We start from the raw sequence: 13,140 nt of genomic DNA, 5'->3' as shown, positions 1-13,140 counted from the left end.
TTTGCACCTAATATTTAGGTTTAGACCTGTACATTTAGTTTCCTAAATAGCTGAGGATTAACAGGAATCTTATTTTTCAAAGTAAATGTGAGTCTAAACTCTAAACAAAAGCAAATTAACAATTCTAATATGGCCCAGCCAGAGGTTAGAGCTAAGTCTGACACAGTTTGTATGGTCATCTGAAGAGAGCTTAATAGTCTAATAAATTTGGAGAAAGGCATAGTGGGGCTAATATTACCAAGTTGTGTTGTGTGATGCCGTTCATCTTCAATCAAAAATGGCTGAATGCTGATGTCAACGCAAAGAAGAAAGTGCGGTAAGCATAATATTATTTCAAGGGTATGCAGGTTCATCCATCAAATATGCTTTGTCTACTGCATGGTCATATGTGGGAGTTGGTACCTATCTGCAGCACAATGCAGGTTTTCCATTTGCAAGGTACATATTGGACATGTCACCAGTCCAGAACACAGCTTTTTCTCCTTGTTTATCAAAGTTTTTTTTCCGCATATTTGTGACCTAGGGTGAAAATGTAACCTAGTAAAATTGTCTGACTAAAATAATAGCACAAATAGAAAAATAAAAAGATTCTAAATTTGAACCTGTCAGATGAGGATCCCATACAGTACTGACGATGTAAACCAAACTTAACGCCTCTGTTGCCATCTAGCGGCCCATAACGGCATTAACAAAGATTGTATATTCTGTAGTTTACCTCAAGGATTCAGTTCCTTCATCTCCTTACGTTATCGACAAAACATGAGGGTGCACAATTATTTGCATAAAAATGTACTCATCATTAATCTGAATAAGCTGAGTTGGTTAGTTTGGACATTTGATCATAGACTCTTGCTTATTTCCCTTGTGGTATTAACATGAATATGCATAAGCAATATGAGCGATATGTTCTACAGCAGGATTTGATGTGATCCTCGCAAAAAATAATAATAACTTGATTCCCTGGACATAATACTGTGACGTGTTTGGTCAACAGCAGGTAAATTTACAAACCAACATATGTTAAAACGGTGGAGTCTAGCTCGAGACTGAAACCAGATAACAACACACCGGCACACGACGCACGTGCAATTGGCAGTTGACAGTCTGGCTCTTCCGGGTGCATCTCCTCGTGCACCCGCTCTAACCCCGCCTACTAAAGCATTTGGAATTTTGATTGGTCCGCTATGGATGGAGCGTTTGTAGATGTAGTTGTAACAGATACGAAATACTCAACTCGAATAATGGAAAGTACTGACTTATTTAGAACTGAGTTCAGTTTAATAACATTGCACTGTTTCACATTTCTAATTTTAATAATAAGTTAGAGGAACCAAAAACGGCAAAGATTAAGTGAGTTTCACAAATGATATTAAACATTATTTAGTTTAAAGAAGGCATTCAGGTCAGCAATAACAAATTTAGTTCTTAGTGTAAATGTGCAATGTAGTCAAAGAGACTAAATTTGATATACAGTCAGGAGATTTAAGAATGAAGCATGAAATCATAGTACTTACATACTGTAACTACAAATACATTTCCAAGGACTACACAAAACGTTAATAAAAATAAACTGTCAACCTGAATGGCCACTATATTATACATTTGACTAGCTTCTAAAATCTGTAAATTTAGAGCGCTTCCTGTGAGATGTATTGGTTCTTAATTTTGAGGATACAGCATTCCAAGAATTCCAAGTGTTTGTGGGAAGGTTTGATTTTTTTGCTGGAATTATTCACCAGGGACAGGGAAGTCAAAGCACAGTTTTATACACTTGTAAAATATAACTGTATTTAATTATGCTTACCAAGAAAAAGCTATATTTTTAGCTAAAATTGCAGTTATTGGATGAGTTTGACTTTCTATCTAAGATTTTAAAAGATATTTAATGGTTTGACTTGACTTTAGTGTAGTTCGCCCTGATTATTTATTTAATAAACATTTTATGACATCAAGAGAGGAGAAACAAATTTAAAGATGCAGGTGTTTTTGTAAATTTGAGGTTAGTCTTTAAAGGTCTCACTTCATGAAAAATACTGATGTTCTTCTTTCTATGTTTTTGATATGTAGTAAATTTAATTGTCATACTTAAAAAAAGTACTAATAAAAAATAAATAAGGCTTAAATAATATAAAAAAATTTTTTTTAAAAAGGAACTTTAATTATATCCCCACATTGAAAAACCGTTGGGAGCAACGTTATCTATTGGAACTAGTTCTACAGCGGAAGAAGTTGTCATAGGTCATTGTCCCGGAGTAACCTTTCTGCGCATCATCGCATCACCCCACTCTCTGCTGTTGAAGCGGCTGCGAGAGTGGAGTGACCTCACCATGATGTGATTTCTTTCTTCTTTTTTTGTTTGTTTAATCTTTGCAGAAGAAAGACATGTCCGAAAGAAACCGCTAAGTTATTGATTTCGTTCAGTCAACCTTTCCAGGATTACGTGTCGGTTTATCTCCACCGGTAGGTTCCATGTAGATATTATCCCATATTATGTTCTAACAGAGAGTCTACGCTGTGGGGCTGGTGTTTTACGCTATAGGATTCGCGTTCAGGCAGTATCACTGTAACACATTATAGTAGCTTTAGCTGTCGCCTTGTGAGCTAGCCATATTAGCATCTTATCCTCCTCTCGTCTCTACCTGCTGTAATAGTAGAGGCAGCTGGCTTTGACAGGTGAAGTAAACTCGAAGCGAGGTTTTAATAAAGAGCTTTAGTTATGCAATATTATTATATCTGACAGGGAGTTATGTTGGATAACAAGCTAAATTCAGCCATCGTTGTCATTTAGTAATGCTTCCCTGGCTCACCTTTACCGTGTGTCTGGCTGCTGTGTTCAGCTTGTTTTTCTGGTCCCGCAAGCACTTATCGATAGGTAAGGTGTGCCCTAAGAGACGTTCCTTCCATTTTTAAACGAAGAGGTGTAACAGTTAGTGAGTTGAGCTTGTTTTCTCCGCTGGATATTTCACTTTGAGGTGGACATTCTTGGTAATTTAGAAACCTAAAAAGTTGCTGAGGAGTTTAGAATTACATTTACTTGCATTAAGTGTCGTTGTTAAGATATCCACATATTTAGTTTGCTCTTGTGTTTGTTATGTATATATACCATTTTAGGGTTAGTGTGTATTTTCTTTGTAATAGTGTTACGCGGTAAAGGAAAAGCGTGTTTAATGGTAATTTGTATGTATTTGTGAAGTAGAACCCAACTCATAAATTAAGGGCTTATTTAAATTTATTTTTTTATGTATTTATGTAAAACTGTTTAGAATGTGTACCACTGTAGATTTTTTAGGTTCATTTAACACTTTTGTTCAATAATTTATATAAATATATGTTTTAAAAGCCAATTCTTAATTGGCAAGGTTTTAGTTGATTTAGTTTAAATTAAGGCCTCTAATATATTTGGTCTCCTAACTACTGTTGAATGCATTGCAATAATTTTATACATACATTGTATGTAAGCGTGGCGTGTTTAATAAAGTGTACCTTTCTAGATGCTGTTAAGAAATCTGGGTCACTTTCTGTTATCCAAGTGTTGCAATATCAATAAAAGTTATGTTTATGCAATCCACTTTTGCAATTTAACAAACAGCACCATGCTGCGGCTTGATGTGATGCGATATGTTATGAACTCTGACCCTCCTTTAGAACTCATTCTGCCTCTGCGCCGCTTCCCATTTTCAGTATTCGCTGCCTGCTCGCGTTGGCCGGCCATGGCAGAGCAGGACGGTGCAGCCAAGAAGAACCCGGCCGTCGGGTCCTTGCAGTCTCACTTCCTGGTGGGCTCCATATCGGAGGAGAACTCCGAGGATGAAATCCACGGGAGGGTGGACGGGTCGCTGGAGGACAAGGAGATGAGATCGCTGTCACCGTCTTCCTGTAGCTCCGACAGCACAAATGAGATGGGTTTCGATCACGTTGACGGCACCATACACAATTTAAGGTTAGCATCAATTTGTGTTTTACTTTTTCTTAGGTTTGTCTTCATTCAGAACTCTTTCTCCCATTGGAATTAACGTGTAAGGCATGCTGATGTAAATAGTTGTGTGGTCCACTGTGAGTTAGAGCATAGCTGTACTTTTCCATCCGTGCATAAGGCCTTTTTACAGTATATGTGAAAAATGCGGTCTCCATATTTGCACATGGGTTTCTGTGTGTACACTGTGTGTGTGCGTGTGTGTGTATGGTTCTCCAGGAGACGGCGCAAAAAACATATGAAAGACTCGCACACAGAAATCTTTTAAGCAGGAGTCAGAAGGAGATGCTCAGCACTGATGGACATTTGTCGAAAAACTCCCTAAAACAAATGAAAGCTTCTTTTGACTTCGTGTAACTCTAAATACTACAATAGTCACAGTTGAGAGCCAAAAGCTTTTGAGTTTTTTTCTGAATATATCTTTTTATGTTGAGATTAAAAATTTTTTATACTGTTTTTCACTTAAATCTTATTTCTAAATAGTATTCAAACTCGCAGCCAGCAGGATGAAAACTCTAGAAATAGTTGTAGAAATACAACTTTAAACCCTGGATGGGGATCCCTCAAGCAGCCGTTTACATCTCAAACTGTCCAACTAGCTGAAACTCATTCACCTCATGCCGTGACCCCTACAGTGATGCAACCAGTCAGGATCAGGCCACAGAAAGCCAACCAGCCATACAAGCTCAGTCCTGCCACACCCGCTAGCTGATAGCAATTCTCCACGCATTTGTCATAGCTCTTATCCTGACTGATGATTAAAACCTGCAAATTTCACTGAGCCCATGTTGTTACATCTGTGTTTTTAATGCCGGTAAAAGAATTCCAGTTATTGTTTTGCACATTGTGCTTTCCCTGTTGCATTGGTATTCCCTTCCTGCCAGTGCTTTTCAGGTTTTTAGCACAGACGTTTCTGTTCACCTACAGGCAATTACGTGTGAGATACAGTAGTCAAGCAATTTGAAAATGCAGATAAGTTTCTTATCTAAATGAGGTGAACTGAATGCTGGGCTTTAAACAGATTTCCTTTGTACCCAAAAGGCACACACTGAGGATTTGCCTGTACTAGTTTATAATTTTGTGTATTTCTTGGGATTTTTGTTTTTTGTTTTTGTTTTTTAAACAGACCAAGCATGTCAGGGCTCCACTTGGTGAAACAAGGCAGGGATCGCAGGCGGATTGATCTTCAACGGGACTTCACTGTCGCTTCACCTGCTGAATTTGTCACCCGTTTTGGTGGTAACAAGGTCATTGAAAAGGTAATTCATGTTATTTGGTGCTCTTGTTAAAAAAAAAACCAAAAAAAACTTTAAAGAACTAGTTAGTCAGTGTCTTGGAACAACTGAACTTTTACATATGTTATACAAATCTCAGTGTTTTAGATTATGTTTCGATTGTTCTTTGGTATACCAATAGTAAGAAAACCCAAGTTTTGAAATTGAAGAAAATGTGACACATGGTTTCCAATTTGTCATTTATAAGTAAAAATAAAACATATATTGTGTTTACAGGGATACAGTTTAGGTTCTTATTTTGTCAGTGAGCTTCATTCAGCAGCCCTCCTTTTTTGTCATTATCCCTCTAAAAATTCTTTGTATCAGCCCTGAAACTTGTAAATTCACCAGTCAATTTGGATCTCTTCAATACCACGTGTTCAGTTTATTTTTTCAATCTCTAATTTTTTTTATTTATTTTTTTTTAAGAACCTAGTACATTTAATGGTATGTATTAGAGCCAATGTCAATCAGAAACAAAATGGCCGTGGACAAGTAAGTATCGCCCCAAAACATGTCTGACTTTACAATGTCGGAGAGTTTTTATTCTTGTCTATCTGTCCTGCTCAAAACATGTAGCACTTTTTTTTTTTCTCCAGGACAGGCTTATATTCAGCTTTCACTCTCCTTCCCCCATTCTGCTTACTTTGGCTGGGTCCTTAAAAACATCCCCACAACATGTAGGGATGGTTTGTTCACAGAGTCGTGCAGTGTTTGCTTAACACTGCAGTTTGTGTATTGTTCTTCTGCATATTTGCCGTGTCACCTGGTCTTAATGTAGCATTCTTTCCACATCTAACAAATTCTCAGAACTGAACTGTGATTTTTTTTTATTTTTTATTTTTTATCTTACTGACAAAATAAACTTTAGTTATCAAAATATTTTCACTCATTCAGGTGCTGATTGCCAACAACGGCATTGCTGCAGTCAAATGCATGCGCTCCATCCGCCGCTGGGCCTACGAGATGTTCCGCAATGAAAGGGCCATTCGGTTTGTTGTCATGGTAACCCCAGAAGACCTGAAAGCCAATGCAGGTCAGCGTCCTCTTAGTTGTGTTTTTTTTCTGTTTTGCTCACATGGAGCTAGCCAATAATTGAAGTCCATTAGTTATAGGTTATGACCTGGAATCATTAAGAAGTTAGTAAACAGGTTCCCGAAACACTGAATGTGAAGTCTGTCCAACATAATGATTCATTGAAAACCAGATTTGCATGTTTACACATGCATGTTAATCCAGTTTTAGGAGTAATCTTTGCATCTAGTCTTGACTGTTACCTTTTTGCAATGGATTGAGTGCAGTTAGCCACCAGGAAGTAGACTGCATCCGACTCGTTTGACTTGTACTTTTGAGTCATTTCACAAATCAGGTATTTCGTATTTCCCAGAATACATCAAAATGGCCGACCATTACGTACCTGTACCTGGAGGAACCAACAACAACAACTATGCCAATGTCGAGCTCATTCTTGACATTGCAAAGCGCATACCTGTTCAGGTACAATGAGTGTGCTGATTTATTTATTTATTTTTTCCACAGTAAACTAATGATTTTTCTTTTAGCCGTGTCTCCTTTGTCACTGTTGTTTATTTGCATGTTGCAGGCTGTGTGGGCAGGATGGGGTCATGCCTCAGAGAACCCAAAACTCCCAGAGCTTCTTCACAAGCATGGCATTGCTTTCATGGGTAAAGGAGATTTGGATTCCTATTTTTCTTACAATTTTCCACCCACTTTTGTTCATTCGGATTTCCTTAACTTGTACGGTTTTCTAGGTCCTCCAAGTCAAGCTATGTGGGCTCTTGGAGACAAGATTGCCTCTTCCATTGTAGCTCAGACCGCCGGTATTCCAACTTTACCCTGGAGTGGAACAGGTAACTAAAATATTTTATTTGTTTTATACTGCTAAAAAGATATATATTTTTTTTTAGCTCATACTAAAAAGTAGTGAACTGAGTTTTCTTCTCCCCCCGAAAAAACGTCCACACTGAAGGGTGTTGACAGTGTGACCTTGCAGCAATTATAGATGTTTTTCACTGATTGCAGGAAAATAACTGCCACTCTTTCAGCTCATTTCCCTATATTTTACTGGTGTCTTAAGGCTGTTTATGGTTTCACTTTAGCTGTTTGTCTTTATATTTTAAGGCCTGACAGTGGAATGGTCAGAAAGCAATCAAAAGAAGAAAATCATCAATGTACCTAACGAGCTATATGAGTGCGGCTGCATCCAGGATGTAGAAGAGGGCCTCAAAGTAAGCACGGTTTTAACACCATACCGTCCTTTTAACTGTGCAGAGGTAGCGCATGCTCAAAGGGTTTCTTAAAACTCCCGTGACCTATTTCCAGGCTGCAGAAAAGATTAGCTATCCAATAATGGTGAAAGCCTCAGAGGGCGGTGGAGGAAAAGGTATCCGTAAAGTGAACTGCGCCGATGACTTCCCTAACCTCTTCAGACAGGTAAGCATTCATTTACATGTCTAATTTTAAGACGAGGGGTGTTTTGTTTCACCTAATCAGGATCACACTCTCCCTGCGGCGGTCTAGGTCCAGGCTGAAGTTCCAGGATCACCTATCTTTGTCATGCAGCTAGCCAAGCACGCCCGTCACTTAGAGGTGCAAATTTTGGCGGATCAGTATGGAAATGCGATTTCCTTATTCGGCAGAGACTGTTCTGTGCAGCGCCGTCACCAGAAAATCATAGAGGAGGCTCCGGCCACCATAGCCACCTCGGATGTGTTTGAAGATATGGAAAAGGTTTAGTTGAACTTGCTAGGCTTTTAAATATACATATGATTGGATTTAAGCCTTAATTTATTTGTTTTGCTTGTTAATGTTTTTCGCAGTGCGCTGTGAAGCTAGCTAAGATGGTCGGCTACGTCAGCGCAGGAACTGTGGAGTACCTCTACAGCCAGGACGGCAGTTTCTACTTCCTGGAGCTCAACCCCCGTCTGCAGGTGGAACACCCCTGCACTGAGATGGTGGCTGATGTCAACTTGCCTGCCGCTCAAATGCAGGTCAGTAAATCTAGCTAAAAACCCTGCAAGTTTGCATCCTCCCCTGTTATCACAGCTTTGATGCCCTGTCCCTCCTTTGTTTCCCTGGACATCATTTGAGAAAAGAAGCAGGCAGTATGCAGAGACAGTGTGGTGGATCCAGGGGTTGTAGCAGCATTAGGTTACGAGGTCTGTTCTGCAGCGTTTAGGATTGTTCATAAATAGGTCAGAAGCAGTGAAGCAGAAAGGCTGGGAAAGCTTTCTGGTCGAGTTGATTGGGCGACTTTGTGGGAGGATGAGTGACCACCCTCTTTGTGCCACTGGGAAATGACTGACATTGTCTTGTATGCTGAAAATTTGATCCTCATATCCATGCCTTGGAAAGGCTAATGTGTAACATTCAGGTCACTGTACCTTGAAAAGTATTCATACCTCTTGAACATTTCACTTTTTGTCATAGGACACCAAATTTGTAGTTTATTTTGAATCGGTGTGATGTGCAAGACAAGCAAAGGCATGATTGTGAATCACTTGGATTTTCCCAACGTGGGACATTAAAAGATATCTCTATTCCTTTCTGTTCTATGTTAAACCCCCACCTCTGTAAGTGTTTTGTAGCTCCTAACTTGCTATAATCCATGATTTCCTTTTATTTAGCACCATCCATGTTCTTATTACCTCTGACCAGCTTCCTTGTACCTATTGAAGAAAAGTGTTTCAACATCATGAAGCTGCTATGTTTCAATTATGCAACTTTGTAATAGCTTGCACTGGATTTAATTTAAACATTTTGAAAACCCTGACTTCTTTTTCCCACCGCTTTACAATTAGGCAATAATGTGTCAATTTCAAAATTCGGACCAAGTTTGTGTTTGTAACATGACAAAATGCAAAAAGTTCACTTATTGAACCTGTCATTGTCTTCCAAGCAAATTTTTTTAGCATGAACATAAACTTTTTTTTCAGATTGCAATGGGTATTCCTCTTCATCGGATCAAAGACATCCGGATGCTCTATGGAGTCCAGCCTTGGGGAGACACTCCTATTGATTTTGAGTCTCTGTCAAACGCACCGTGCCCACGGGGACACGTCATCGCGGCGCGCATCACCAGCGAAAACCCCGATGAGGTAATGACACTGATTCTCTTCTCACAACCAAATATCTGTGGTTTCTCTTTTGAGTTGTTTCCAGTTTGTGAACAGTTAGCTCTTTAAAGGTAAATTACAGTGTATCTTTTATGTGTCTGCACAATTGCAGGGTTTCAAACCAAGCTCCGGGACAGTGCAGGAGCTGAACTTCCGGAGCAATAAGAATGTGTGGGGTTACTTCAGCGTCGCAGCAGCAGGAGGCCTGCACGAGTTTGCCGACTCCCAGTTTGGACACTGCTTCTCTTGGGGAGAGAATCGTGAAGAAGCTATCTCGTGAGTGAACATTAAAACACTACCGCTGCTAAAAAGAATCCCCCTACTTGGATTTAGCTAAGCAAATTAGTAAGAGGCTTGGATTAATAAAAACAAAGAACATCACAACATGTGGAGCTGTAAAGAAGATCTATTTTAACTGCACATGGTTTAGTCTCCACGCAGTTGAAAAATTAACCTTATTTTTATTTGCAATGGAGGACCCCTTTAATCGGTACATTTAAGTGTGGTGGCTTTTGGTTAACTGCTAGGGAAGAACGTCTTTGTGATCATTCCTAATCTGATTTTTATTTGGTTTTTTGTTTGTTTCTCAGCAATATGGTGGTTGCTCTCAAGGAGCTGTCCATCAGAGGAGACTTTAGAACAACTGTCGAATACCTCATTAAGCTGCTGGAGACTGAGAGCTTTCAGCATAACAGCATCGATACGGGCTGGCTGGACCGACTCATTTCAGAGAAGATGCAGGTATGAAGCCGTCGCCACCTAGAAAACAAATCAAGTTGCAGGGCTGAAACATAAATCCATGTCAGTATTGTATATATTGGTCAAACTCGGCTCCTTGGCATTTAAAGTTTTCATGACTGAGCAGTACAGAACTTGTTCCATGCAGGCGGAGCGTCCTGATACTATGCTTGGCATTGTGAGCGGGGCTCTCCATGTGGCAGACGTCAATCTAAGGAACAGTGTTTCCAACTTTTTGCATTCTTTGGAAAGGTAAATAGATACAACCGGAATGAACTTTTTAGAAATGAAACATTCTCGTGGGGAAACAACGAGCCTTTGCTCTCTTTCATCAGGGGCCAAGTGCTGCCAGCCCACACACTACAGAACACTGTGGACGTGGAGCTGATCTACGAAGGCACCAAATATGTCCTGAAAGTGACACGGCAGTCTCCCAACTCGTACGTTGTGATCATGAACAGCTCTTTAGCGGAGGTGGACGTTCATCGTCTGAGTGATGGAGGTCTTTTGCTGTCTTACGATGGAAGCAGCTACACTACATACATGAAGGAAGAAGTGGATAGGTAAGACTGTACATAATTATTATTTTTTTACAGAAAATACAGCATGTTGTAGATTTAAAACGTCATTTATCTTGTTATGTTAAAGTAAAGGGTGTCTCCTTACTTAGGTATCGGATTACGATTGGGAACAAGACTTGTGTTTTTGAGAAGGAGAACGATCCGTCGCTGCTGCGATCCCCCTCAGCGGGAAAACTCATTCAGTACTCAGTAGAGGACGGCGGACATGTGTTTGCTGGACAGTGCTTTGCAGAAATAGAGGTAAAGTGTCCATCCAAAGCCTGAACAAACCCAGAAAGACTGAAACTACTTCAAGCTGTAAATGTTTCGGTGAATTTCAGGTGATGAAAATGGTAATGACCCTCACTGCTGCAGAGTCGGGTTGTATTCATTATGTGAAGAGGGCCGGAGCGGCGTTGGAACCTGGCTGTGTCATCGCCAAACTGCAACTGGATGACCCGAGCAGAGTGCAACAGGTTGGACGGATGCAATGTACCCAAGCATGCATTTTAGAATTCCAAAGCACGCAATACCTGTTTGTTTAGTTTGGAGTAATGTGTTTTTTCTTTTTTTCTTTTTTTTAACAAAGTCAACAATTTTGTTTAAAATGTGTTAACTGTCCATCTTAAAGAATGCAGATTTCTACTCTGCTGCATATTGAAGACATTCTACTGTGATTGTTGAGGTGTTGATACATCACTCCGGAGTCAGAACATCAGTGAGACAGTAAATCAATGCTGCCAACAAAGATGACAGCTCCATTATCTGATAAAAAGAGACGTCTCCCTGCTTCAGTGTGTCGGGACTCAAATATGCTGCTGTGTCTTTCAAGACAGGCCTGGTTTTCATAATAGTTAGCAAACAACTAACAGGACAGTATAATAATTACAAACCCTCCAGCATGCTTAAATGTGTGCATGAGGTTCTTTTCCACATGTTCGTCGTCTATTTCACACCAAACCCACTCTGACTAATTATTGTTCACACGGCAGAACACGCACATCCTTAAAAAGTCTTAAATTCATGTATCTAAAAATATCTTTCAGTCTGTGCGCGGTCATGACAACAGGGTGCGTTTTGATGCGCTTCTTACCTACAGGCAGAGCTCTACACAGGGACGCTTCCTTCAACCCAGGCCGTGGCTCTGAGGGGGGAGAAGCTGCACAGGGTCTTCCACAACACTCTGGATCACCTCGTTCACATCATGAACGGGTACTGCCTTCCTGAGCCGTTCTTCAGCGCTACAGTAAGAATTTGCGGAAATGCAAGTGAACGCTTAGATTAATTGTTACAATGGGAGATTCTAACCAAAATGTGCTTCGTGCGTCTCCCAGCTGAAAGAGTGGGTAGAAAGGCTCATGAAAACCATGCGAGACCCCTCCTTGCCCCTTCTTGAACTTCAGGACATCATGACCAGTGTTTCTGGCCGGATCCCTCCTGCTGTGGAGAAGTCCATTAAGAAGGAGATGGCTCAGTACGCCAGCAACATAACGTCTGTGCTGTGCCAGTTTCCCAGCCAGCAGGTACACATTTATCACACCAACTTAACTATGTAGACATTGCTTTTCTCAGCTGCAATTCTTGCTTCGAAATGACTCCTAATCTATAGGAAAATAAGTCTTCAGTTTTTGAGTCTCTGCTGCCTGCATTAAATGCTCACTCCCAACGTTTCCAGATCGCAAACATCCTGGACAGCCACGCTGCTACTCTCAACAAGAAATCAGAGAGAGAAGTGTTCTTCATGAACACTCAAAGCATCGTCCAGCTGGTGCAGAAGTAAGCCACGTATTCCACTGCTTATTATGTTGCATGCTCTTGAATAATTTTGTTTTTTATTTTTTTACACAAGGCTGTACTTGTTTGTTCGTCTCCATCAGGTATCGAAGCGGTATCCGAGGCCACATGAAGGCAGTGGTGATGGACTTGCTGAGACAGTACCTGAAAGTAGAGATCCAGTTCCAGAACGGTGAGGTGACGCACATCGGAGTCAATTTGAATTTTGTTCCATGTCCTCTGAAGAGTTGCAGTGGCTTTCTCTTTTCATTTGGTGGCGTACTTTCATCTCATTTGCCCCGTGCGATGCTGTCTTTGCAGGACACTACGACAAGTGCGTGTTTACACTTCGTGAGGAAAACAAAGTTGACATGGTCAATGTTGTCAACTACATTTTCTCCCACGCACAAGTAACCAAGAAGAACCTGCTGGTGACTATGCTGATTGTAAGTGTCCAGCCTTTCTGTGAAAAGATTTGTGCGCCGTCATATTGATCTTCCCTGATGTCGTGGTCATATTCCAACGCCAGGATGTTATTCATATTCTAACTCGCATGTGACTTCATTTCCAAGCAAATGTCATAAATATGTTTTATAAACTGTATGCAGGCTAGTTCGCATGGATAGCAATGGACGGCATATAAATAAAAAGAAATAAATACATTTTAAAAATGACATATTGCAGCT

The 13,140-nt window shown here is 40.3% G+C and overlaps 1 protein-coding gene across 7 annotated transcripts in view; it reads left to right on the top strand.

Moving 5' to 3' along the window:
* Window positions 1–2,276: 2,276 nt before the first annotated feature.
* The window catches only part of acaca (acetyl-CoA carboxylase alpha), a 37,185-nt gene continuing 26,321 nt past the window's right edge, over window positions 2,277–13,140 (top strand). For 5 of the 7 annotated variants that reach the window (XM_044140464.1, XM_044140465.1, XM_044140463.1 and 2 more), the window contains exons 1-23: window positions 2,855–2,872; window positions 3,682–3,940; window positions 5,100–5,232; window positions 6,145–6,283; window positions 6,635–6,744; window positions 6,851–6,932; window positions 7,020–7,118; window positions 7,390–7,496; window positions 7,591–7,701; window positions 7,789–7,998; window positions 8,088–8,258; window positions 9,204–9,365; window positions 9,496–9,659; window positions 9,974–10,124; window positions 10,270–10,373; window positions 10,457–10,684; window positions 10,792–10,942; window positions 11,023–11,157; window positions 11,781–11,927; window positions 12,016–12,204; window positions 12,357–12,457; window positions 12,559–12,647; window positions 12,776–12,900. In XM_044140464.1, the coding sequence (XP_043996399.1) occupies window positions 3,711–3,940; window positions 5,100–5,232; window positions 6,145–6,283; window positions 6,635–6,744; window positions 6,851–6,932; window positions 7,020–7,118; window positions 7,390–7,496; window positions 7,591–7,701; window positions 7,789–7,998; window positions 8,088–8,258; window positions 9,204–9,365; window positions 9,496–9,659; window positions 9,974–10,124; window positions 10,270–10,373; window positions 10,457–10,684; window positions 10,792–10,942; window positions 11,023–11,157; window positions 11,781–11,927; window positions 12,016–12,204; window positions 12,357–12,457; window positions 12,559–12,647; window positions 12,776–12,900 (3,138 nt within the window). In that variant the 5' untranslated portion in view covers window positions 2,855–2,872; window positions 3,682–3,710. Of the gene's footprint in view, window positions 2,461–2,549; window positions 2,674–2,854; window positions 2,873–3,681; window positions 3,941–5,099; window positions 5,233–6,144; window positions 6,284–6,634; window positions 6,745–6,850; window positions 6,933–7,019; window positions 7,119–7,389; window positions 7,497–7,590; window positions 7,702–7,788; window positions 7,999–8,087; window positions 8,259–9,203; window positions 9,366–9,495; window positions 9,660–9,973; window positions 10,125–10,269; window positions 10,374–10,456; window positions 10,685–10,791; window positions 10,943–11,022; window positions 11,158–11,780; window positions 11,928–12,015; window positions 12,205–12,356; window positions 12,458–12,558; window positions 12,648–12,775; window positions 12,901–13,140 lie in introns of those variants that run through there. The other 2 variants (XM_044140461.1, XM_044140462.1) reach the window with 2 other exon arrangements.

Source organism: Gambusia affinis, linkage group LG15, assembly GCF_019740435.1.
Source record: "Gambusia affinis linkage group LG15, SWU_Gaff_1.0, whole genome shotgun sequence".
Classification (NCBI taxonomy): Eukaryota; Metazoa; Chordata; class Actinopteri; order Cyprinodontiformes; family Poeciliidae; genus Gambusia; species Gambusia affinis.
The sequence above is the reverse complement of the archived record's forward strand: the minus strand, read 5'-3'. Positions and strand labels throughout refer to the sequence as shown.